This window comes from Coregonus lavaretus, assembly GCF_964263955.1.
Source record: "Coregonus lavaretus genome assembly, chromosome: 40".
NCBI lineage: Eukaryota > Metazoa > Chordata > Actinopteri > Salmoniformes > Salmonidae > Coregonus > Coregonus lavaretus.
The window spans coordinates 6,907,856-6,933,360 of record NC_140027.1 but is presented as its reverse complement, the minus strand read 5'-3'; the positions used below and the strand labels follow the sequence as shown (position 1 = coordinate 6,933,360).

At 42.5% G+C, this 25,505-nt stretch overlaps 2 protein-coding genes across 2 annotated transcripts; both read left to right on the top strand.

The window, feature by feature from the left end:
• Nucleotides 1-725: 725 nt before the first annotated feature.
• On the top strand, nucleotides 726-3,189 carry LOC311113483 (trafficking protein particle complex subunit 5-like). The gene is made up of 3 exons (XM_084156707.1): nucleotides 726-811; nucleotides 1,401-1,673; nucleotides 1,935-3,189. Exons 2-3 carry the CDS (start codon nucleotides 1,404-1,406, stop codon nucleotides 2,229-2,231), a joined length of 567 nt encoding a protein of 188 aa, XP_084012833.1. The 5' UTR covers nucleotides 726-811; nucleotides 1,401-1,403; the 3' UTR covers nucleotides 2,232-3,189.
• Nucleotides 3,190-3,395: 206 nt separating this feature from the next.
• On the top strand, nucleotides 3,396-24,131 carry LOC311113659 (mucolipin-1-like). The gene is made up of 14 exons (XM_084156935.1): nucleotides 3,396-3,618; nucleotides 14,563-14,834; nucleotides 15,160-15,327; nucleotides 15,927-16,083; nucleotides 16,843-16,924; nucleotides 17,268-17,364; nucleotides 17,596-17,695; nucleotides 18,224-18,330; nucleotides 19,108-19,257; nucleotides 19,447-19,548; nucleotides 19,638-19,760; nucleotides 20,226-20,432; nucleotides 21,286-21,416; nucleotides 21,733-24,131. Exons 1-14 carry the CDS (start codon nucleotides 3,573-3,575, stop codon nucleotides 21,767-21,769), a joined length of 1,779 nt encoding a protein of 592 aa, XP_084013061.1. The 5' UTR covers nucleotides 3,396-3,572; the 3' UTR covers nucleotides 21,770-24,131.
• The last annotated feature ends 1,374 nt before the right edge of the window (nucleotides 24,132-25,505 follow it).

Here is a 25,505-nt window from a genome sequence, read left to right as displayed (position 1 = left end):
GAAATCAGGCTTAAAGGGACTAGAGAAGTGTTGAAGATATGCTGGTTTCTGTTAGTCATCACAGTATTGCATACATCTATTACATCCACCTTCCACACATATGGCTGTAATCACACACACATATACACAGACACACACAGATGGTGAAGTCTGGTAAATGTGTTCCACGATGCATAGAGGAGAGGGGCGGTCTGTTTACCGTCAATGTCAGGGAAGCCCAGTAACCTTACTGGAAATGACACAAAACAAATGCCCAAAAAACAACCCAATATAGTAGGCATACACTATAATCAGTGCATGTATGCTTTGTCAGATGACAACAACGTTCCTGACTCATGACATTAGTGTCCCATGACAGGTGGTGTTCATTGGCTTATGAGGTTTTGGTGGTTGGGAGTAAAGGGGAACAAAGTTTATCACCCTTGAGTGACTGCTACTTTGAGAATTGCAGCCAGTGTCTGTTTGTTTTTGTGGGTTTTTTCTATCCCCAAGCCTCTTGTTCCCTATGTTTATTTTCTCTTTGTGTCATTAGGAAAAACAGCCATTATCAGTGTATAAATGGGACAATAGTGGCCTCTTGGATGACAATTAGCTCTTTTTATTATTATTATTAGTATAGGTTAAAAAAAATCCGTTTAAAATAGTGATTTATGAAAACTGTAATATTTTTAATAATTGTTATCAATACCATAATGTTTAAATGGAAGATATTTCAACATTAACATCGTGATGTATGACTGTGACGTTTCACCCGGAACAGGAAGTAAAATGTGTTTGCAAATTGTGCTGCTAAGAACAACAACAGAAATTGGTGAGGAATATTAATTTAAATCATTTTATGAGAATATTTGCTATGTTTATTTCTTCGTGCATGTTTTATTGTTAACTTTCCACAATGTGTGCTCATTGAACGAATTAATCCTTGTTTTTATTCATATTCTGTTAAAAGAGTATCTAGCTAGCTAACGTTAGCTAGCTTAACATCACTTAGAGCCAGCTAGTAGCAGTGCACGTTTTCTGATGTGTTGAAATGGATGGATGGTTGTCAGAACAGTCATTGAGTGATGTTTGGTACAAATGCCGCGTTCAAAATAACTGGGAACTCGGAATTCTCTGACTTCCGACTATAGTGCGTTCAAGACAGCTGGGAACTCTGGAAAATACTAGCTCCGACTGGGAAAAATCGTTTTGAACGGTCAACCAAGTCGGCAACTAAGAGGGCATCCTTCTAGAGTTCTGACCTGAAGATCACTAACGTCATCATTTGACCTCGTTTTTTTCATCAGAGTTCCCAGTTGTCTTGAAAGCACCAACAGTCATGCGCTGCTATTTTATTTTACACCAACATGCTGCTGTTGTTGACAGTCACTCACTCTCCTCACCTTCCCCTCCCCGTGTAGAAAATGGAGACTCGCTTCACCATGGGCAAGTCTGCGATTCTAGAGCGCTCGCTCACCCGACCCAAGACTGAGGTCAGCGTGAGCGCATTCGCCCTACTCTTCTCTGAGATGGTGCAGTACTGCCAGAGTCGGGTGTACTCTGTGTCCGAGCTGCAGGCACGCTTGGCAGACTTGGGTCAAGGCGTGGGGGCCAGCCTGCTGGACGTGCTGGTGTTGAGAGAGAAGAATGGAAAAAGGGAAACCAAAGTGTTGAACATACTGCTCTTCATCAAGGTATGATCAAGAGAACATTGCACATTGTGTGTTTCACATACTCTACTTTTTCATTAGTGTAATAACAACAAATGTATAACATTATACTAACATTCACAAAACATTAGGCTATAATGTAATACCAATAAAGCCTAGGTATACATGGCTCTTGGCTGGAGCAGCGACTTGTCCTCCACTTCAACAAACCTGGCCTCTGACATAAGCATAAACACAAACAAACCTTCACCTTTCTCTGCCTTCCGTTCCCCCTCGATTCCTCAGGTGTCGGTTTGGAGGGCCCTGTTCGGCAAGGAGGCAGACAAGCTGGAGCAGGCCAACGACGACGACAAGACCTACTATATCATTGAGAAGGAGCCCCTGATCAACGCCTTCATCTCGGTGCCCAAGGAGAACAGCACGCTCAACTGTGCCGCTTTCACCGGGGGCGTGGTGGAGGCCATTCTCACACACAGCGGCTTCCCCGCCAAGGTCACGGTGCACTGGCACAAGGGCACCACGCTCATGATCAAGTTTGACGAGGCCGTCATCGCCCGAGACAAGGCACTGGAGGGCAGATAGGATATATAGAGTTGAGAGGTAGTAGGAAGTGTGGATTGAGATGTAAAAGGGATGTACTGTATACCGTATTGGCTGTATAATGTATAGTGCTTCCTTTCCTATGTCCTATTCATTTTATTGTCCTGACAGATGTGGGAGATGGGAGAAAGTACTCACTTTAACTTCCCTATCTGTTGGCAAGGTCAATGTACGTACTTGAATATTGCTACGTGGGTGCAGCCAGTTTTTACAACAATGCATCAATTTGTGTACATAGTTACAGAACTCCCCTACTATGACTAACCCACTATAACTACGACATTATACTTCTTCCACTGCCGTAAATGAACTTTATGGCATTTGCAGAAAGTACACAGATTTGATTCAGAAACGTTAGCTTTAATCGTTATTTTACCTATTCGGTGCATTTGAATCAGTGAGGACAATGACATAGAACAAGGAAAGGAAGCTAGTTGAAAGTACAGTATTCATTCATTCAAAGGACCTACTCTAGAGGCAGATGAAAGGGAGGAGTAACAGTATGGAAAGAGGAGTGTGGATTGGGCAGCTCAGTGATGTGCCGGTAGTTCACTGATGAAAAAACAGAAATGGTCACAATTGAATGCGCTTTATCCTGGACTGATTGTTCAGCAAGATGTAGTTTTTGTAAAATGGAGTCCTCTGATTTAACAGAATTAGCTAGCACTGTACAATGATATGCACTGCAGTCTTATTTGTAATATCTTATGGGTGGGAAATGTTACAATGCTCCCCATTTAGACATTACACATCATTGTGTCATTGTAAATATATGTGTGGCTGCTTTAATGTCCACAACTTATTTGGTGCTTGTATATTGCTTTGTCAAATTGAAATAAATACTGTAATACCTGAAATAATGCCTTTGTATTTCATTGAAATGTAATGTTTAAATTGACCATATGGACCAGAAATTCCATGAGAATAAATACATTGTGTCAATAACATAGGTCTCAAGTTATACATAATTAGATGTTGTGCTTGGTATGTGTTTTACTATTGTCTGCAATTAAATGTTGTCAGGAGGCTGCAAAGAGACGGTAAAGTTGAAGTGGGAGAAAGAGCTGAGAACAAGCGCCACCTTGTGCAGTCACATGATGGTACATGAGTCACGTGATCTCGTCTGAGGAACCGACTCATGTTTTGTCCTGATGCTGAACCTATGCAGTTATTGCAGAACACAGAAAAACGTCGTCCTCATGGCTATTTTCTCGGACAGTTAACTTTACGCCAACAATATACTCGCGTTTTATAACAGCTTTTATTTGCCCTATTTATTCAGATTTTATGTCGCATATTTATTCATAGTTTCACAAAGTTAACATGGCTACAGCAAGCGGCAATTGCAACCACGGCGGCGCCGGTTCAGGTATGTTGAGTTGTTTACAAGTCATTTTCAAGAATTTTCTGACAACATGTTACTTTGTAACTTTGTGTGTTTTAAGTGGTTTGTTACATTGTTGCATGCCTTCCATTGAAAGGAGGGCCCTGAGTATATTCTGCTTGTGTAACGTAGCTCTACAGTGGGCTGTCTTGTCTTGCCAATCATCTCCATAAAACAGACATCTCATTTTAGGGACAAAATTAGTGGTGATTAATCGTGAATAAATGCATTAGTAACATTGTATAACACAGTAACATTGTATAACACAGTAACATTGTATGAGGTTGACGCAGCAGTATCAACAATGTTTTGTTACAATGTTTCCAAACACTGACTGGAAGAAGCGTTATTGCAGAAATGTGTACCATCCACTCTCTTTAGTCAGTTATCACCTAAATGTATTGTTTTTAATCATGTGATCGCTGTTGCTGGACAAGTCATGCAGCTTTGATGTGTGCAATATGAGTCTTTGTGTGTGTGCTATTCCTGAATCATGAATGATGCATTATTTCCCATAGAAACTAGTAGCATATCCATTCAAATAACCAAGATGCTGATAGTCACAATGGCACAATTATTATTGTATTTTTTTACATTTAATAGATAGGGGAGAGTGGGGTAAGTTTTTTAAAAAGTAGAGTATGTAAATATTCATTCTAGCAAATATATATACATATAATTTATTTCAGGATGTTGTGTATGCCTGTAAATAATCAGAATGTAAATATTAGTTTTGAAATCATAGCTTGTCCAAAAAAAGTGGTCTCTTGGCACAGCTTACCACGGGTATGGGGTAAGTTGTGCCGTGGGACAGGGTAAGTTGAGCCACCTACAAATTATCACTACCTTTTTAAAAACCATGTCCAAACACAATTCAAAACAATCACAATAGCTTTTTTTGTCTTTTAATCATTTTACACATCTATTAACACAGTGTTATCACCTAACAAACATTTTGTATATTTTAAATACTTTTAACATAAGCCAGGCCCTGGTGTTACCTCATATCCCAGTGATAATGCCTTGCATTACTACGCCTGGGAAGAAAACACTTCAATTTGCTTAACTTGCCATTGGCTCAATTTACCCCATTGCCATTGGCTCAACTTACCCCAAGGCAAACACAACTACAAGGATGTACTTTCATGCTAGGTTTAGGGCCTCATATTAAAGCTTATAGAGACCCCAAATGATGTATAGAACAATCTTTAAAATATCTGCTTTGGTTTATATGCAAGCATCATGAAACCTCTAACACAATCAATTCATTTGAGTTGGTGAAAACCAGTTTGTTCGACCTAACTTGCTTACCACTTTTTCCATGTGGTTTCTTCCTCCACAGACTCCATGAAATCATGACTTCTTCCTAAATATTTGGTCAAATTATACATTTTGTGTATGGTTTCCTAGAAACAAGAGATGGCTCAACTTACCCTTTGGCTCAACATACCCCACTCTCCCCTACAGACATTCTGGATGAAATAGGCAAAGATGGTTGGCTTTATGTTGACATGCTGCTGACAGAGTTGGCCAATAACAGTTTACACTTGTCAAGTTTGGGGTAAGAAATTATACCTGATGGCCACTTAAAGCAAGGGACATTTTAGCCTTGAAATTGTTCTATTCTATCCCACCATTGCAGTCAATGCTGTACTTCAATTCTCATGAGTCTTGATTTAAGCATTTCCCCTAAATTTCAGGGTTCGTTCTATCCAGGATCCTTGGGACTCCAATGGGGTGAAGTCCGATCCCGTTTAGACTTTTCCTAAATTCTAGAGCGTTGGAAGCTGAAAGAAACTATTGTTTCATGAGCCCCCTCCAAGACCCCAAAGACCCTGACTACTCTTGCTCCCTCCCATCACCATAGCATGTCTGCCACATTTAAACCAGACTGACCCAGTTTCTCCATCTACCATACTCTGTGATAACCTCCCTCCACTCAGTTTCATAACTTCCTCTCACGTGTCGTAGTCTACGGTGCCCATATGACTGTGGGCATAGGCTTTCACTTCTGCACTTCTCTGTGTGTGGTTCAGGGGTTTTGAAAATGTCTTGTAAGCACTCAAGCAGTTATCAAGCATTTTCTTTCTCATGCCATAGTATACTTTAAACTCATTGTTTACAGTACTTCATTTGTGGTCTCATACATGGCATATTATGAAATTATTCACCACACCTTTAACAAGTGATGTGGGGCCATACTTGCGAACATTAGAAACAGTTTAAATGTAAACCTTTTCTCCGTCTCAAAATCTGCATCAGCCAATTACAAATGTTGACATAGTTGGACGTGACCGGAGATACTGGATATAATGACGAGATGCGTGTCTCCGCCGTAACAATGGGATTCGTTGTCCTCAGAGCGGAACGGCAGGCTGTCAAGCTCCCGCCTATTCCTCTCTTTGGATTGGTGGATACATCTCGTTATTTGAATACTTTTTTGAATTTTCGATGAGAGGTGTTGATGTCAAATGCCTGTATTCGATGGAGAGTGAGATAATATGCTATCTTCAAGAATATACATTGACCGTCTAGAATTTCAACGGGGACAACTCCGAGATAGTGTTTTTTTCTCAAAGTTGCCGGGATGTCAGGTGCATCACACTTCTATCAGTACACTTGTAACAACCAAAGCATTATGAAACTTCTATTAGATCAAATAAGCCTCATGTATCTAAATAGCAATAAAAAAAATGTGACTAAATTCGACATTCTCTCATTTCCCCACATACAAAACTCCTCACTTGCTTAATAATGAATGATCTGCTTATGTGGACAGATTTTAGGCGGAGTAAACCCTCTCGCTTCGCCTCTTCCTCCCTGACGTGACTGAACACTTTTTCATGAGAGCGTCCTTAACATAAGTCACATGGCACCATCTGCTAATCAAAGTTACTAAAACACGCACAAAAGTTCAATTGGACAGATAGCTCACAGTGTTGCGAGCCAGGTTTCTGGTCATTTTTAGCTGTTTGCGATGTTCAAATCCCAGGTGAATTTTTCCTTTGAAATGTAGAATTACATTTATTTATTTTTACATATTGTGTTTCGAAGGGTTCGGCTAAAACCGTGTTCAGACCCCTTGGCTTTTTCCACATTTTGTTACGTTACAATGCTAAAATGGATTAAATGTTTTTTTCCCTCATCAATCTACACACAATACCCCATAATGACAAAGCGAAAACGGGTTTTTAGACATTTTTGCAAATTTATAAAAAATACAAAACCGAAATACCTAATTTACATAGGTATTCAGACCCTTTGCTATGAGACTTGACATTGAGCTCAAGTGCATCCTGTTTCCATTTATCATCTTTGAGATGTTTCTACAACTTGATTGGAGTCCACCTGTGGTAAATTCAATTGATTGGACATGATTTGGAAAGGCACACACCTGTCTATGTAAGGTCCCACAGTTGACAGTGCATGTCAGAGCAAAAACCAAGCCATGAGGGAATTGTCCATAGAGGTCCGAGACAGGATTGTGTCGAGGCACAGATCTTGGGAAGGGTACCAAAAAATGTCTGCAGCATTGAAGGTCCCCAAGAACACTGTGGCCTCCATCATTCTTAAATGAAAGAATTTTGGAACCACCAAGACTCTTCCTAGAGCTGGCCACCACTGATGTTTCAGTTATTGTTTTGTTTATTTTTTTTAAATATTCTAAAAACCTGCTTTTGCTTTGTCATTATGGGGTATTGTGTGTAGATTGATGAGGGGGGAAAAAAACAATTTAATCCATTTTAGAATAAGGCTGTAACCTAACAAAATGTGGAAAAAGTCAAGGGGTCTGAATACTTTCAGAATGTACTGTAGTTTAACGTGACTGTTAGATCAAAAACACCACTTAATTTCTTATGTAGGCTACACTTACATGTACAACGTTTTCTATACATTACTATTAGGGCTGACCCCATTTAGTCGACTGGTTTGGTCAACCGTGATTTTCTTTTTTGTAGAGCAGTGGCAAATATATTAAAACAAATTATGGCACAAGAGACACGTCTGATTCAAGCCGGTCTGAGTGGACTAATCCAATGTGGAGATGTACACCAGTATCACCAGTAGTACATTTACCGTTAATTACCATCATTTTTAATCTACAATGTTTGATTGGTTATGGTCATTTCTGTTAATGCATTCAATATACACTGCTCAAAAAAATAAAGGGAACACTTAAACAACACAATGTAACTCCAAGTCAATCACACTTCTGTGAAATCAAACTGTCCACTTAGGAAGCAACACTGATTGACAATAAATTTCACATGCTGTTGTGCAAATGGAATAGACAACTGGTGGAAATTATAGGCAATTAGCAAGACACCCCCAATAAAGGACTGGTTTTGCAGGTGGTGACCACAGACCACTTCTCAGTTCCTATGCTTCCTGGCTGATGTTTTGGTCACTTTTGAATGCTGGCGGTGCTTTCACTCTAGTGGTAGCATGAGACCGAGTCTACAACCCACACAAGTGGCTCAGGTAGTGCAGCTCATCCAGGATGGCACATCAATGCGAGCTGTGGCAAGAAGGTTTGCTGTGTCTGTCAGCGTAGTGTCCAGAGCATGGAGGCGCTACCAGGAGACAGGCCAGTACATCAGGAGACGTGGAGGAGGCCGTAGGAGGGCAACAACCCAGCAGCAGGACTGCTACCTCCGCTTTTGTGCAAGGAGGAGCAGGAGGAGCACTGCCAGAGCCCTGCAAAATGACCTCCAGCAGGCCACAAATGTGCATGTGTCTGCTCAAACGGTCAGAAACAGACTCCATGAGGGTGGTATGAGGGCCCGACGTCCACAGGTGGGGGTTGTGCTTACAGCCCAACACCGTGCAGGACGTTTGGCATTTGCCAGAGAACACCAAGATTGGCAAATTCGCCACTGGCGCCCTGTGCTCTTCACAGATGAAAGCAGGTTCACACTGAGCACATGTGACAGACGTGACAGAGTCTGGAGACGCCGTGGAGAACGTTCTGCTGCCTGCAACATCCTTCAGCATGACCGGTTTGGCGGTGGGTCAGTCATGGTGTGGGGTGGCATTTCTTTGGGGGGCCGCACAGCCCTCCATGTGCTCACCAGAGGTAGCCTGACTGCCATTAGGTACCGAGATGAGATCCTCAGACCCCTTGTGAGACCATATGCTGGTGCGGTTGGCCCTGGGTTCCTCCTAATGCAAGACAATGCTAGACCTCATGTGGTTGGAGTGTGTCAGCAGTTCCTGCAAGAGGAAGGCATTGATGCTATGGACTGGCCCGCCTGTTCCCCAGACCTGAATCCAATTGAGCACATCTGGGACATCATGTCTCGCTCCATCCACCAATGCCACGTTGCACCACAGACTGTCCAGGAGTTGGCGGATGCTTTAGTCCAGGTCTGGGAGGAGATCCCTCAGGAGACCATCCGCCACCTCATCAGGAGCATGCCCAGGCGTTGTAGGGAGGTCATACAGGCACGTGGAGGCCACACACACTACTGAACCTCATTTTGACTTGTTTTAAGGACATTACATCAAAGTTGGATCAGCCTGTAGTGTGGTTTTCCACTTTAATTTTGAGGGTGACTCCAAATCCAGACCTCCATGGGTTGATACATTTGATTTGCATTGATCATTTTTGTGTGATTTTGTTGTCAGCACATTCAACTATGTAAAGAAAAAAGTATTTAATAAGATTATTTCATTCATTCAGATCTAGGATGTGTTATTTTAGTGTTCCCTTTATTTTTTTGAGCAGTGTATTATTATTACAGTCTTACCGTTGTCATTGTCGGAATGGACACGTTGTTTGCAGAGTGCATAGCCTAGGCTACACTTGTGAGAAACAAGTTTTGGTTTATTTCATTCCATTTACGAGTTGTCAATTCTGATTGTCTTAACTCACCATCACTGTGGAGCTTCTCAAAGTAATTTTTTCTTTGCCTCAAACAGCAAGTAAACAAAGTCTGTTTTTACATCCATTGAGAATGACAATAGTTACTCAACATAGCCTATTTGAAAAATCTTTCCAGCTCTCTTCCTTTCGATTAGCCTGCCACTCAGCATGAAAGGGGAAAAAATGTAATGCTCTGATCCGGTGGAAACGTCATAAAATAGGCCTACGTGATTACTTCTTATACCTTGCACAAAATAGCCTACAGCTGTGTCTGTCTGTCCGGAGCTCACTGGCAGGAAACTCTGAGGACCCAGAATATTTTATGTGATTTATAGGATATTTACTTTCACCAGGATATTTTCTACCTGCGGGCTGCAATGTTTTAATTGTTGGCTTTATGTAGACTATTTTTACATATTGGCAATGGCAATAGAAGTTACTTTTAGATTTGTATCATTTTCATTTAGAATTTTGATTAACCACATGACATTGATTTTGAGATATGAAGACATTATTATAAATTAAATTAAACTGTTCCACCAAAATGTGCATATGTAAATCATAACTGGCACAAATATTATTAGAAATGGCAGGATAACTTGGCACTCCAAATGGAAAAGGTTACCGACCGCTGGTGTAGCCTATTACCGGCAACTTCAGGAGCGTAATGGCAGAATCTGGGAGGGCCAGCAGCAGCGGGCAGCGGGAACAGGTTTTTCTTCTTCTGGTTAGGACATATTGATCTCTGGCTCCCTCTTTAGTAATTTGTGTGTCTTCATTTTTAATTGCAGTGCTTAAATATCAGACAAGCTCAGTAGCCTGCATAGTTGATTTTATTCAAACATGGAAAAATACACGTTTTAAAATGTTTACCAATATATTTGTCGAAAGAACAGACGACTCTCGGTCGCCCAATATTTTTTGAAATCGGTGACAACCCTAATTATTATAATCATCCACTTCGTCACATATACGTTTTGGATCAAACATGAAGGACAGTTTTTTTTCCTCAACAAAAAAGCTTGTTGCGAGGTGGGCTCAAACCCATGGTTAAAGTGCGCTATCGATTTCGAGTCAACCGCTTTAGCAGTATGTGCCACATAGAAGCAATGGTAATAATGGTACATTACTTGTTTTTTTCACGATGTACGATAAACGTACGTTGTAAGGACCTCATTTATCTTTTTTACATGAAAGCACATAGATGTGTGTGAAACAGATGAGAAAAAGCGTTAACATTTTGTCTAATGTTAGTACTAGTAGCTAGTAGCCTAGTCAAAGGTGCATCAATGCAATATTGGCACATGACATTGTTACACACGAATGGAACAAAAGTAAACTTTGAATTTATAGGTTTTAAATATCCCTCTGGTGTCCAGGGTTGACCTATTTTAACAAATGCCATTGGTTGGTGGATATAAAGTCTAAGATCTTTTATAGGCTGATGCAGAATTTGTTACAGGAAATAATCACTGTCAGCTGGTGAGGCTAGCATAGGGCTAACGTGTGCCAGGTTATCTGATGGGACCAGCTACAATGTAGCGTTCTATCACGTGCAAGTAAATCAACAATTTTAATTGGCTGATGCGCATTTTGAGACTGAGAAACAGTTTAAAGTTAAATAATAGCAATAACAAAAAGTCCACCTCATAACCATGTCCTCTCGCCACAGGAGAAAATAGAAACAGGAAATGGAGATCACCCATAGTTAAGAGTTGACAGAGAGGTCGAGCAGCTTTGCTTGTTTACTGGTTCCAGTGAGGTTGCGTAGTGTAGCCTACTCTCCCTGTGTGGCCCAGTGCAGACTGATAGCTGCTGATCCATTGTAGTGATACAGAGATACTGGCAGACTGATGGTCACAGTGCTGACTATGACTGACGGACAAGATGCAGAGTTGTCTATTAAGCCTTCTCTACCACACCATCGACTGCCCTGAACTGGAAGAGCAGGATTTTTCAGCGGATTTATTCAGTTTGATTGACTCTATCTCTTAGTGCGGCTTAGTGAGACAATTGCTGTCGGCCTTGATGGCCGAAATGCCCCATCAAGATCTGTCAATTTCTTGGCTCAGGCTCCTATTGCTGGCACGAAATGTTACATAGTGAAATTCTTTCAGCACAGGTCTGAATTGTTTTTGACTGGGAGAGTCACGCAACTGCTGTCATGTCTGTGAGTGTTTGTGACCTTGCAAGGCTCTGTGTGTGCAAGTTGATATACTGTAGGTAGGTCTTCCACCCCTAGATAGGCTTCTCTCATTCACTTGGCCGAACTAAAGATCATTAGAAATGCAGGTGATTATTGTGGATGGCTTACAATAGGTCAATATTCCTAGACAGTCATGCACAGTAAACATTGAGATATCAACCTTGCCTCACACAATCCTACACACACATAATCACAGTGATTCTCTCATCTGCGTCCGTCAGACCAGATTTTGTGTCTTCTGTCTGGTCTGCGAGTTCTGGTAAACTTACATCCTGGTGACCCAGTTCATAACAGCAGTTCATTTCCAAGTTCCACTTCCTTTTTTTCCATTACTGCTGAACTAGCTCTTTTACCCACTAACTAAACTCAGCAAAAAAGGAAACGTCCTCTCACTGTCAACTGCGTTTATTTTCAGCAAACTTAACATGTGTAAATATTTGTATGAACATAAGATTCAACAACTGAGACATAAACTGAACAAGTTCAACATACGTGTGACTAACAGAAATGGAATAATGTGTCCCTGAACAAAGGGGGTTCAAAATCAAAAGTAACAGTCAGTATCTGGTGTGGCCACCAGCTGCATTAAGTACTGCAGTGTATCTCCTCCTCATGGACTGCACCAGATTTGCCAGTTCTTGCTGTGAGATGTTACCCCACTCTTCCACCAAGGCACCTGCAAGTTCCCGGACATTTCTGGGGGGAATGGCCCTAGCCCTCACCCTCCGATCCAACAGGTCCCAGACGTGCTCAATGGGATTGAGATCCGGGCTCTTCGCTGGCCATGGCAGAACACTGACATTCCTGTCTTGCAGGAAATCACGCACAGAACGAGCAGTATGGCTGGTGGCATTGTCATGCTGGAGGGTCATGTCAGGATGAGCCTGCAGGAAGGGTACCACATGAGGGAGGAGGATGTCTTCCCTGTAACGCACAGCATTGAGATTGCCTGCAATGACAACAAGCTCAGTCCGATGATGCAGTGACACACCGCCCCAGACCGTGACGGACCCTCCACCTCCAAATTGATCCCGCTCCAGAGTACAGGCCTCGGTGTAATGCTCATTCCTTCGACAATAAACGTGAATCCGACCATCACCCCTGGTGAGACAAAACCGCGACTCGTCAGTGAAGAGCACTTTTTGCTAGTCCTGTCTGGTCCAGCGACAGTGGGTTTGTGCCCATAGGCGACGTTGTTGCCAGTGATGTCTTGTGAAGACCTGCCTTACAATAGGCCTGCAACCCCTCAGTCCAGCCTCTCTCAGCCTATTGCGGACAGTCTGAGCACTGATGGAGGGATTGTGCGTTCCTGGTGTAACTCGGGCAGTTGTTGTTGCCATCCTGTACCTGTCCCGCAGGTGTGATGTACTGATCCTGTGCAAGTGTTACACGTGTTTTGCCACTGCGAGGACGATCAGCTGTCCGTCCTGTCTCCCTGTAGCGCTGTCTTAGGCGTTTCACAGTACGGACATTGCAATTTATTGCCCTGGCCACATCTGCAGTCCTCATGCCTCCTTGTAGCATGCCTAAGGCACGTTCACGCAGATGAGCAGGGACTCTTGGCATCTTTCTTTTTGTGTTTTTCAGAGTCAGTAGAAAGGCCTCTTTAGTGGCCTAAGTTTTCATAACTGTGACCTTAATTGCCTACCGTCTGTAAGCTGTTAGTGTCTTAACGACCATTCCACAGGTGCATGTTCATTAATTGGTTATGGTTAATTGAACAAGCACGGGAAACAGTGTTTAAAGCCTTTACAATGAAGATCTGTACAATTATTACAACGTTTCTTTTTTTGCTGAGTTTATATGGTCCACATTTCTCTTCTAAGTCTGTTATTATTATGTGTTCGTTTGGAGGACTCAGGTTGAATTCAGCTTTCACCAGCAGTCTCTTCACTGAAGGTGCAAATATTTTAGGTTTTTATTACACCTTTATGGTTTATGTTATCGACGACATCAATCAAAATGTGTAGCATCGCACCTTGAAGCTCTGCTCCTTTGACAAATGACTACCTAGTCAGACGGGTGTAGTCGCATAGCAGTAGCCCAACCATCTCTGGAGTCTTTTTGCATCTTCCAGCCATCTCCAGTGGTGTGTTTCTGTCATCCTTGAGTGGCAGAGCTGCCAGCCATAGCACACCAGTCACCCGCTTCTCTTCCTCCAGGGAGGCTGTCTGTCTCGCCCGGCCCAGCCCAGAGCCTCTGATCTGGGTGTTCTTTTTAGTAAGCTGGCCTGTGTCACCTCCAGGGTTTTACTAGATAGAGACGTGATGAAGGATGACTATATGAGGTGAGGGAGATTAGGAAATGTAATGAATGAAAGCTGCCAAAACTAGTACAAGAGCCGTCACAAAAAGAAAGAGATGTGTGTAACATTACAATACGTAGCCTATTCATCATTATAAACTGAGTGGTTCGAGCTCTGAATGCTGATTGGCTTACAGCCGTGGTATAACAGACCGTAAACAATTGGTATGACAAAACATTTATTTGTACTGCTCTAATTACGTTGGTAACTAGTTTATAATAGCAATAAGGCACTCCTTGTTGCGTCGTACATAAGAACAGCCCTTAGCCGTGGTATATTGGCCATATACCACACCTCCTCGTGCATTATTGCTTAAGTACGCAACTGTGTCAACGGTTCAAAGCCACAACACTGGTTAAACAGTGTTCGGGCTCACAGAGGAAATAGCACTAATATGGAGTGCCGTTGCGTTGTGCTATTGCAGATTACATTGGAGTTTTGCTCAGTTATCCACTGACTGTTCATATTAGTCAGACTCACTATCCTTCTGTCATTGCTAACATGTTTTTTCTTTCTTTTTCTTCCCTTGCTCTTTATGTCTCCGTCTCTCAGAGAAGGACAGGTTGGTTTCCTCTGTGTCACCTCACGGCTACGGCTCCAGCGACAGCAGCGGCAAGCATGTTCACCACAGACCCAGCCATGGCAACCCCCAGTTGCCCACGGCGAATGCGGGGGGCTGGCTGGGGGCGGAGCAGGAAGAGGAGGCCCTGCGCAGGAAGCTCAAGTACTTCTTCATGAGCCCCTGTGACAAGTTCCACGCCAAGGGCCGCAAGCCCTTCAAACTGGGCCTGCAGCTGCTCAAGATTGTCATTGTCACCGTGCAGGTAACTACACACATCGACTCCCCCCATGACAGCCGCTATTCTGTTTCATATGTACTTTGAGTGTATGAACAATAAATGTTAAACGCCCTCATGGCAAAGCTCAGGTTTTATGGTGGGACCAACAACCTGAAGTCCATAACAACTGACAATTTGTTTCATATGGGTTATGTTATAGTTGTAGAACAGTCACTTTCCTTCAATAAAACACTTCTCTGACTCCCTCCCTCCCTCCCTCCCTCCCTCCCTCCCTCCCTACCTCCCTCCCTCCCTCCCTACCTCCCTCCCTACCTCCCCCCCTCCCTCCCTCCCTCCCTCCCTCCATCAGCTGGTGTTGTTTGGCCTCAGCAACCAGATGGTGGTGACGTTCAAGGAGGAGAACACATTGACCTTTAAGCACATCTTCCTGAAGGACTATGACGAGGGCTCCGACGACACGTTCGCCGTGTACACAAAGAGTGATGTCAATGAACACATCTTATATGCCTTAGACCAGGTAACAGTCTCTAATGACACCTGGGTCATGTTCATTAGGGCATGCAACGGAAAATGTTTTTAAAAGGAAAATGTTAATGAGAGTTTCAGGAAATCTCTCCGTTTGGTACCTAATGAACAAGACCCGGCATACAGACTGATATGTAAACATGTCCATGCAGTGCAAAGAAGGACCACATCTCATCCCCTTCATGATTTCATCCTCAACTTTCAACTAAAAGTCTCCAACTCTTAGGCCCTGTTTGAATATTTAGAATGTATCCTTTCCTGCCTGCATCATTTGAAGTAATCACAGATCTGAGCGAGTTTGATTTCATCCTCAACTTTCAACTAAAAGTCTCCAACGCTTAGGCCCTGTTTGAATATTTAGAATGTATCCTTTCCTGCCTGCATCATTTGAAGTAATCACAGATCTGAGCGAGTTTGATTGGTGAAAGCGGTAGTGTGGAAACGTTCACTAGTTACGTTCACTAATCGTCCACTAATCCGCATAGAGATCAGTGCTTACCTCAAATTATGGAGGAAAGAGGGAGGAGTTATTTTAAAATATTAGAGCAGGGCCTTATTCTCCATCCTTGTACCCTTCCTCCTCCCGCACAGTATTTGGTGCTACCCGAGACCACGGTGGGAAGCTATGCGTATGTCTATGGGGTCGGGGTGAACGGGAGTGCCCTCTCTCTCTGCCAGCAGTACTACAAGAAGGGCAGCATCGATCCCGCCAATGATACCTTCAACATTGACCCTCATGTTATCACAGGTACGTGGATATACTTTCTTGCATTATGCCAGCGGTCCCCAACCCTGGTACTAGAGCTAGGGCCCTGGTCAAACGTAGTGCACGCCATAGGGAATAGGGTGCCATTTGGGACTCAACCTAAATGTAGTTCTGTTCCAAAACGCCTGATTTGGCTTATCATTCTTTTGATGATTAGTTGACTGGTTGAAAAAGGTTGAGTTTTGTGCCAGATTTGAACAAAAGCCTGCACGCCTTGTAGCTTTTCAGGGCCAAGTTTGGTGATTGACCATTGCTTTATGCCCTAGCCTTGTCTAGCCTGAAGTTAAGTTATTTAATTTACTGTAACAATGGGGACTACCCAAAGAGTTGCTAAGCTGCTTATTTCCAGTACCACGTCATATTTTCAGTAACAGTTCATCGTAACTGTATAATTTTTTATTGACTAAACATGTGTATAAGTACTGTATTGTTCCCCAATCATGTGAATGTAGCAGAAAGCCCCACTTCCTTATATGAGCTGACACTTGAGACAATACTACTGACTAAAAGGGAAACACATTAAACAATAAAAATCACCTGGTATTGAAATGGCCTGCCCTTTGACTCTTGACATGATCACCAGAACAGAATAACCATAGACATATAATTACTAGAACAGATGTTTATTTCAGTGTAATGGTAATTCTATTTCAATGTAATTCTATTTCTATAAGGAAAAACATTGACAGCCCCTGAAATGACTAACTTCTCTCTCTCTCTGTCCCTCTGTCCTGTTACTAGAATGTGTGGGGGTTAACCCTCTGTCGGTCCCTCAAGCGCCTTTAAGCATTGACTACAAGAACTTTACCCTCAAGTTCCACAAGTAAGGCTTCATTTTTCAAATGTCTTTTCAAATGACTTCGGGCTCCCATGTTTTCTGTCTGTCTACAACTAAGATAGATGGGACATCCATCTTTGTAGTATCTGACTGTTGACAAGTGATTGTATCTCTCACACACATCCACAAACTGTTTACACACTACCTATAGCCCTGGGTTATGTTCATTAGACGCCAAACAGAAACTAACAAAAACAGGGAGGGTCTACCTTGACTTGTCCAATAAGAAACGTTTTTGTTTTGTGTCTGAAAATGTTTCTCTTTGCTTTCACTTTGACACAACCCTGGTATCCCTCTTCATTTTTTATTTTCACTCTTTATTGTCTAGACTCATAAACGTGACGATACAGTTCCAACTAAAGGCCATCAACGTTCAGACCATCATCAACAACGAGATTCCTGACTGTTACACGTTCTTCATAACGGTGATTCCCTCCCCCACCACTTCCTGCAAATGGTCCTACCCAGTCTGTGACTCATTGTAACCTTTTTAGTGTTTAGTAGTTGCTGTGGAAACCTGTATATTAGAGGTAACCTATAACCTGTTTCTTATATTATCCCTTGAAGAGTCTGCCACTGTTTTTTCTATGTTTAATTTTAAGTGCTAGTACCTGTATCAAAGTCTGATCTGTTGTTCTTTCCATCTGTTTCTACAGATAGTCCTGGACAACAAGGCTCACAGTGGTAAAGTGAGGATCAGTCTGGAAAACCAGGCTTTTATAAAGGAGTGTAAAGACCCCAGTGTGTCTGGCCATGGTGAGATAGAGACGTTTTTTTTTATTAAACATTTATTTCACCAGGGTAATATTAATTAGAAACCAAACGGGAGAAACGGACTGAAATGTAGGGACTACCTGAACGTCTTCCGTTGGCAAAATATTTTTCTACGGTGTGCCCTAATTATTATGACCCAAGAGAATCTCTTGAGGTTGAAAAACCAGTTTTATTCGAGAGAGACCTGGTAAGAGAGTCAAAAATAAATAAATAAAAATCAGCGTGTGCAAAGGTCAATACAAAACGACACACATATTGACCAAACAGAAATTAACCGGTACAGCTTGTACCACAAGACAAAGACTATGTAAACACTAAGCAATTTCCCCTATCGCCATCTTCATTTGACCTCCTAAGACATTTCTAAACGTCGCGTAAGAATTTTCACTTAGTCACGCATTGATGTCAATGTGAAATGTTGACTTAAGTGGAAGTAAGGATTCACCCCAATGTTTCTACTTGATTAAAGCCACTGAATTCTCTCTCTTTCCTTCCCTCCCTCCCTCTCAGCGGAGAACCACACGCGGCTAACGTTTGACGTGGTGGTGGCGATCGTTTGTATGCTGTCCCTGGTGCTGTGTGGCCGCTCCATACTCCGAGGCATCAGACTACAGGCCGTAAGTTACTGGGAGGTAGAGGGTAGGAAGAGACAAAGTGGTTAGAAGGAGGAACATCCAATCTAGTGGTCCTCTATAGCTCAGTTTGTATAGCATGGCTCTTGCAACGCCAGGATAGTGGGTTCGATTCCCGGGACCACCCATACGTAAAATGTATGCAGGCATGACTGTAAGTCACTTTGGATAAAAGCGTCTGCTAAATGGTATATATTATCTGAGAACATACTGTAGATACATTTGTTTGCTTGTTATAGGGTTGGGGAGTAGGGTGGAAGAAATATATATATATATATATATATATATATATATATTTGTTTGTTGAGTGGATTGGCATTCTTTGAAGTGATTCCACTTTTGGAGTAATGTTCTGCAACACTGTCACGATCGTCGGGAAGAGAGGAGGACCAAGGCGCAGCGTTGAATGCGAACATATTTATTTATATAATGATCACACGATCAAAAACAACAAAACGATGACGTGACAGTCAATGGTCAAACACAAACCAACACGAACACGAAACCACAATGAATGAATGCCTAACGGCTACCTAAGTATGACTCCCAATCAGAGACAACGAGCTACAGCCGTCTCTGATTGGGAGCCACCCTGGCCGACATAGATATACAACAACTAGAACCAACACACATGAAAACTCACACCCTGGCTCAACATACTAGAGTCCCCAGAGCCAGGGCGTGACAAACACGAAAACCGAGTGTGTGAATACTGGTCTTTCCAGTAGGGCCACCCAACTCCTCTCTGTCTCTGGGTAACAGGAGTTTGTCGAGTTCTTCAAGACTAACCTGGGCCGGAATGTAAGCTGGGATGAAAGGATGGAATTCATCAATGGCTGGTACATCCTGCTCATCATCAGTGACGTCCTCACCATGATCGGCAGCTTCATCAAGATCGCCATCGAGTCTAAGGTCAGTCCCCCTCTAGGGGACTTTTTCTCTACTGCTCAGAGTAGAATAGAAAAGCTTTATTTTTCCCAGAGAAAAATGCTAAATAATTATTTAAAATCGCCAGCCAAAACATTCTTCTCAGTTTGGGTAATGACAAAGACAGTTGTGCTAAGCTCATGAGGCATTTATGAGTTGTATATCTCCCTACAGAATTTGTCATCGTATGATGAGTGTGGCATCCTGTTGGGGACCTCCACCTTGTTGGTGTGGGTCGGAGTCATTCGCTACCTCAGCTTCTTCCAGAAGTACAATGTAAGTTGCCTACAGTATACACACACACACACACACACTTACTAACTATGACAGTGATTCACCCACACTCCTGGCTCTCTCCCTCTCAGATCCTGATCGTGACCTTGCGAGCTGCGTTCCCCAACGTAATCCGGTTCTCCTGCTGTGTAGCTGTGATCTACCTGGGCTACTGCTTCTGTGGCTGGATCGTGCTGGGGCCCTATCACGTCAAGGTACAGACTGCCACCATTTTGAAGCACAGACAGAAATGCTAACAGAAGAAGATGTAGGCCAATAACAGAGTGGGCCGGCAAATTGATTGAAAAGGAATGAATCTGGAGGGGGACACCCCATATGGTTCAGTGATGATTGCACAATTGTGCATTGTGGGATTTTACACAATAATGACGTACTGTGATAATAATATGTGATTTGTGTATTATTATAATTCAATATTTACTGGCCCTTATGGATGTAATTTTATTTTTTATGTTTGTGTGTGTACTGAATCCTCAATAATTTTGAACCAATTCACTGTTTATATCATACAGTGAGAAAGGTCATGTTAAGTCATATGGTTGTCTGTGTAATTTAGGTCTCTCTCCCTATCGTATTCAATTCATTAAGCTGTATTGCTATGAAATACATGAGACGTAACTGTTTCCCTATCTCTCTCCCTCACTCTCTCCCTCCGTCAGTTCCGCTCTCTCTCCATGGTGTCGGAGTGCCTGTTCTCGCTGATCAACGGCGATGACATGTTTGTGACCTTCTCGGAGATGCAGGAGAGCAGCATGCTGGTGTGGGTGTTCAGCCAGGTCTACCTCTACACCTTCATCTCCCTCTTCATCTACATGGTGCTCTCGCTCTTCATCGCCCTCATCACCGGCGCCTACGAAACCATCAAGGTAACAACAAAGGGCAACATTTTCCTCAGGCAAAAGAGCACAGATCTGTGTAAAAACAAAAATAGTAAAACTCATAATCTGCTGTGTGATTTAATTAGAAAATGTTCTTCAACGATGTACGTTTATAGAGACCAAGGTACAGCCAAGAGTCATGAGACTTTAAAGCCCTTTATCTAAATATTATCTATGAAGGAAGTTAGAGGTCATTTCTCAAGCCATTGCTAACTAGCGTTACGGAAGTGACTGGAAGACTATAATATCTACTAGCATGCTTGCAGTTACCCTGAACTTCCAGTCATTGCTCTAACGCTAGTTAGCAATTGCGCTAAGTCTAGTTAGCAACTTCCTTCAAACTGCACACCGAGACATAAAAATAGTATCCACGAGTTCATCAGACTCTGGGGAAGTAGATAAAGGACTTAATTGCCAAAATCCCGAAGTATCCCTTTAAACGGACTCTAATCCAAATGAATGTAAAAGATAAGCACTGTATAATTTCTTATTTGGTGCTTGTCTTTTACATTCATTTGGAGTTGAGGCGTATAGCTGGGTTTACACAATAACTTCTGTGGGATGTGGATTCATATTTAGAGTTGCATTCCTCATAAAGAACAGTCATGTTCACTGCTCATAGCGGTACAAACGGAAGCCAATTACAAACAACAACACCTAGTGAAAGCCAACCGATCATGATACACACACTGTCCGCATCCCAAATGGCTCCCTATTCACTATATAGTGCACTACTGCCCTGGTCAAAAGTAGTGCACTACATAGGGAATAGGGTGCCATTTGAGATGCAGAGAGTGAGTAACCTAAACATGGATGCCTGTTTCCTCTCCTGTCCCTCCAGCACCAAACCCAGGAGCCCTACCACATTACGGACCTGCACGCCTTCATCGCAGAGTGCACTGACACGCCCAGCTCGGGGAAGTTCCAGGGCCTTGAGACCTCGCCCTGCTCCTTCTTCTGCTGCTGTGACCGGTAGGTCAGAGGGCACAGGTCAAGACTGAAGTTAGCGGTCAAGGCCGGGTTCAGAAACCACCCTCCAGCGCCTAACCTCTTCAGTGTTTGCAGATCTGAAGGAGTCCGATGGGTGTAAGATGATGGTGATGGCTCCACCTAGCCTTGATGGGGATGGATTTTAGTCTGTAGAAATGAACAGCAGTAGATGCCACTTGAATAACCAGACAATAACAGATGCATTCACTGTTATCCTTTCTATCATGGTTGAGAGACGTCTATATTTTTCTACATGTGTATGTGCTATCGTGTATACAATGTTTGTTTCTTCCCTCAGAACGACAACATACGAGGATGTCCTTTTGGTGAACTGACTGGGCTGGGGTGTCTGGACCTACAGCGCTTTCTGCTGGCCGGAGCGCCACACTGCATCCAGATTTTCATTGTCATTACCATCAAATCTGGGTCAGACATGAGCACGTACTTGAATGAGGAACCTCAGTTCAACCATGTACAGACAGAGGACTATGAGCTGAAAGCCTAGTCTTTTTTGAGTGGATTCATTGAAGAGACCGCCTGCGTTTTGTGAATTTTATAGGGATGTTGCACAGTAACATACAACTCAACACAGCATTCCCCACACAGAAAGAGAACAGTATTTTGCCAAAATCTGGATATACGCACGCAGTGCTAGCACAGCACTCTTCAAAATCCATACTTGCTGAGGGCCATAGTGCAATGTGGAATGTCTTGTTAGCACTAATGCTAACGTTTAGCTGTTTTTAATTGTTTTACATGGGTTTTTAGGTGTTAAGCTGCACAAGGGACAAGAACTGGAACTGTACAAAGCATGTTTTTATTATATATATATATATATATATATATATATATGTCAGAAGTTCTGGTTATATATGAAGGGGATGACAATGACATGCATACTTCCTACTAGGCCAGAGACTGCTCTGGAGGAGCACTTCCACTGTCCCTAAGGAGAGAGCACTTAAGCCCAATTTACATGACTCACACAAGAACGTTCTTGCCCTGTCATGAGGCGCAAGCCCAGCAAGAACTGCTGAGAGCAAGGCTGGCTTCGTCGCAGCGCTTTGGGTTACCACCGTTGCACTCAGAGTTCAAGTAAGTGGAACTTAAACCCTGCACTGCGCCTGGACCCAATGGCTCACTTAGTGGCCTTTAATCTTTGCTCAGATGTACATATACTGCCCAATAGGCTGTGTTTAGACAGGCAGCCCAATTCTGATATTTATTCCACTAATTGGTCTTTAATCACATCAGATCTTTTTCAGAGCTGATCTGATTGGTAAAAAATACCAATTAGTGAAAATAAGATCAGAATTGATCTGCCTGCCACACCCAGGTACTGGTGCTGGTCTCCAGGAACAGTATCCATAGAATTGTTCTATAGTTTGTTGGACACAGAAAGAGATGCAGTGCATCATCTCAAGCACACCTACAGTACCAGACGTTATAGTAGGTGTTAATCCGAAGACACAGCACACAGGGTAAATGTCAGGACTATTGTTGATTTGTACGTGTCAAGTTGTCCTGTTCACGATGCACAAATGATGCTTTTTATCGCTACATGCTGAACACCGCTTCATCAGAGTTCATTTGAAAGGGGACCAGCAGTGAAGTAGTCAAATCCTCTCTGAATCTCAGAAACCCACTAACGCACTACCCATCATGGCACAACATTCCGGTCGCAATGGAAATGTGACTTTCCAATTTTGCCTGACCTAAATGTAACTTCCTTAAATGAGGAAACTAATGATGGGAAAATGGAGAGTTCATCTATTTTTTGTGAATTTTAAAAGGCCTAAGCTCCAGTCATGGACAATATGGATGGAGAAGTGCAGATATTTGCGAGCACTGCAGTAATGCCTGTGATGTTGACCCAGAAGAATGCTCTTACATATGTTTCGTTCCCATTCTGTTTCATGTCTCATAATGATGTCTAGTTTAAAACGAACGATTGCTTTGTCCTAGTGAAAGTTTAAAAAAATATATATATATTTTTTTATGTTGGATTGTTTCTGTATCTAGAGAAAAACGCACAAGGGGAGTGTGGTCTTCAAGTTCAGGCTCCAGAAAGGGGTCATGCATTGAGCTTTGTACTCCAATCGATATTGAAGGAAAAAAACTAAACGTTTTTAATATGTTATAGGCCTGCTTCCATTTTGGTCCCTAGCTCCTTCTAAACGGTGAACATTTTAGCGTTGATAGATTCCAAAGAACCTCACAATGTGTAGGAAAAGTTGAATGGGAATGGCGCCACCTAGCCTCCCAAATAGGCTAAAAGCAGAGCTTTCACCATATAACTTTCACTTACCCAGTTCTTTAGGATCTGAGAACACCAAAGGGCTGGAGGCTACGAGAAGTGGCTAGGGGCCGTAATGGTACTGGGCCATAGCCTGTCTGTCGGTTAGTGAAGAGTCAGGTAGCTCTTATTTTAATGGTCATATTGTACATTTAAATTAAATGTATGTTCTTAACTAAGCAGTACACACATAGGATTTGTTTTTGGCCTTGCGTTTGTATATTGTAGTATTAGACACTTAGATGTCCTGTTCGAGCAGTCTGTAGACATGTATACAGTTAATTATGTAAACTTTTCTATGTTGATCTTACTTGAACATTGTTTTGAGTATGTTGGATCTCTGTGCCAAACTCAGTATGATGCCAAACCACTGATGATTAAATGCCTGTCTGTTTTGTTTATGTTTGAGTTACAGTGCCTTGCAAAAGTATTCGTCCCCCTTGGTGTTTTTCCTATTTTGTTGCATTACAACCTGTAATTTAAATTGATTTTTATTTGGATTTCATGTAATGGACATGCACAAAATAGTCCAAATTGGTGAAGTGAAAAAAAAAAAAAACTTGTTTCAAAAACATTTTAAAAATAAATTAACGGAAAAGTGGTGCGTGCATATGTATTCACTCCCTTTGCTATGAAGCACCTAAATAAGATCTGGTGCAACCAATTACCTTCAGAAGACACATAATTAGTTAAATAAAGTCCACCTGTGTGCAATCTAAGTGTCACATGATCTGTCGCATGATCTCAGTATATATATACACCTGTTCTGAAAGGCCCCAGTGTCTGCAACACCACTAAGCAAGGGGCACCACCAGCAAGCGGCACTATAAAGACCAAGGAGCTCTCCAAACAGGTCAGGGACAATGTTGTGGACAAGTACAGATCAGGGTTGGGTTATGAAGAAATATCCTAAACTTTGAACATCCCACGGAGCACTATTAAATCCATTATTAAAAAATTGAAAGAATATGGCACCACAACAAACCTGCCAAGAGAGGGCCGTCCACTAAAACTCACAGACCAGGCAAAAAGGGCATTAATCAGAGTGGCAACAAAGAGACCAAAGATAACCCTGAAGGAGCTGCAAAGCGGAGATTGGAGTATCTGTCCATAGGACCACTTTAAGCCGTACACTTACGGAAGAGTGGCCAGAAAAAAGCCTTTGCTTAAAGAAAAAAATAAGCAAACATGTTTGGTGTTCGCCAAAAGGCAGGTGGGAGACTCCCCAAACATATGGAAGAAGGTAATCTGGTCAGATGAGACTAAAATTGAGCTTTTTGACCATGAAGGAAAACGCTATGTCTGGCGCAAACCCAACACCTCTCATCACCTGAGAACACCATCCCCACAGTGAAGCATGGTGGTGGAAGCATCATGCTGTGGGGATGTTATCCATCGGCAGGGACTAGGAAACTGGTCAGAATTGAAGGAATGATGGATGGCACTAAATACAGGGAAATTCTTGAGGGAAACCTGTTTCAGTCTTCCAGTGATTTGAGACTGGGACGGAGGTTCACCTTCCAGCAGGACAATGTCCCTAAGCATACTGCTAAAGTAACACTCGAGTGGTTTAAGAGGAAACATTTAAATGTCTTGGTCAAAGCCCAGACCTCAATCCAATTGAGAATCTGTGGTATGACTTAAAGATTGCTGTACACCAGCGGAACCCATCCAACTTGAAGGAGCTGGAGCAGTTTTGCCTTGAAGAATGGGCAAAAATCCCAGTGGCTAGATGTGCCAAGCTTATAGAGACATACAGTGAGGGAAAAAAGTAT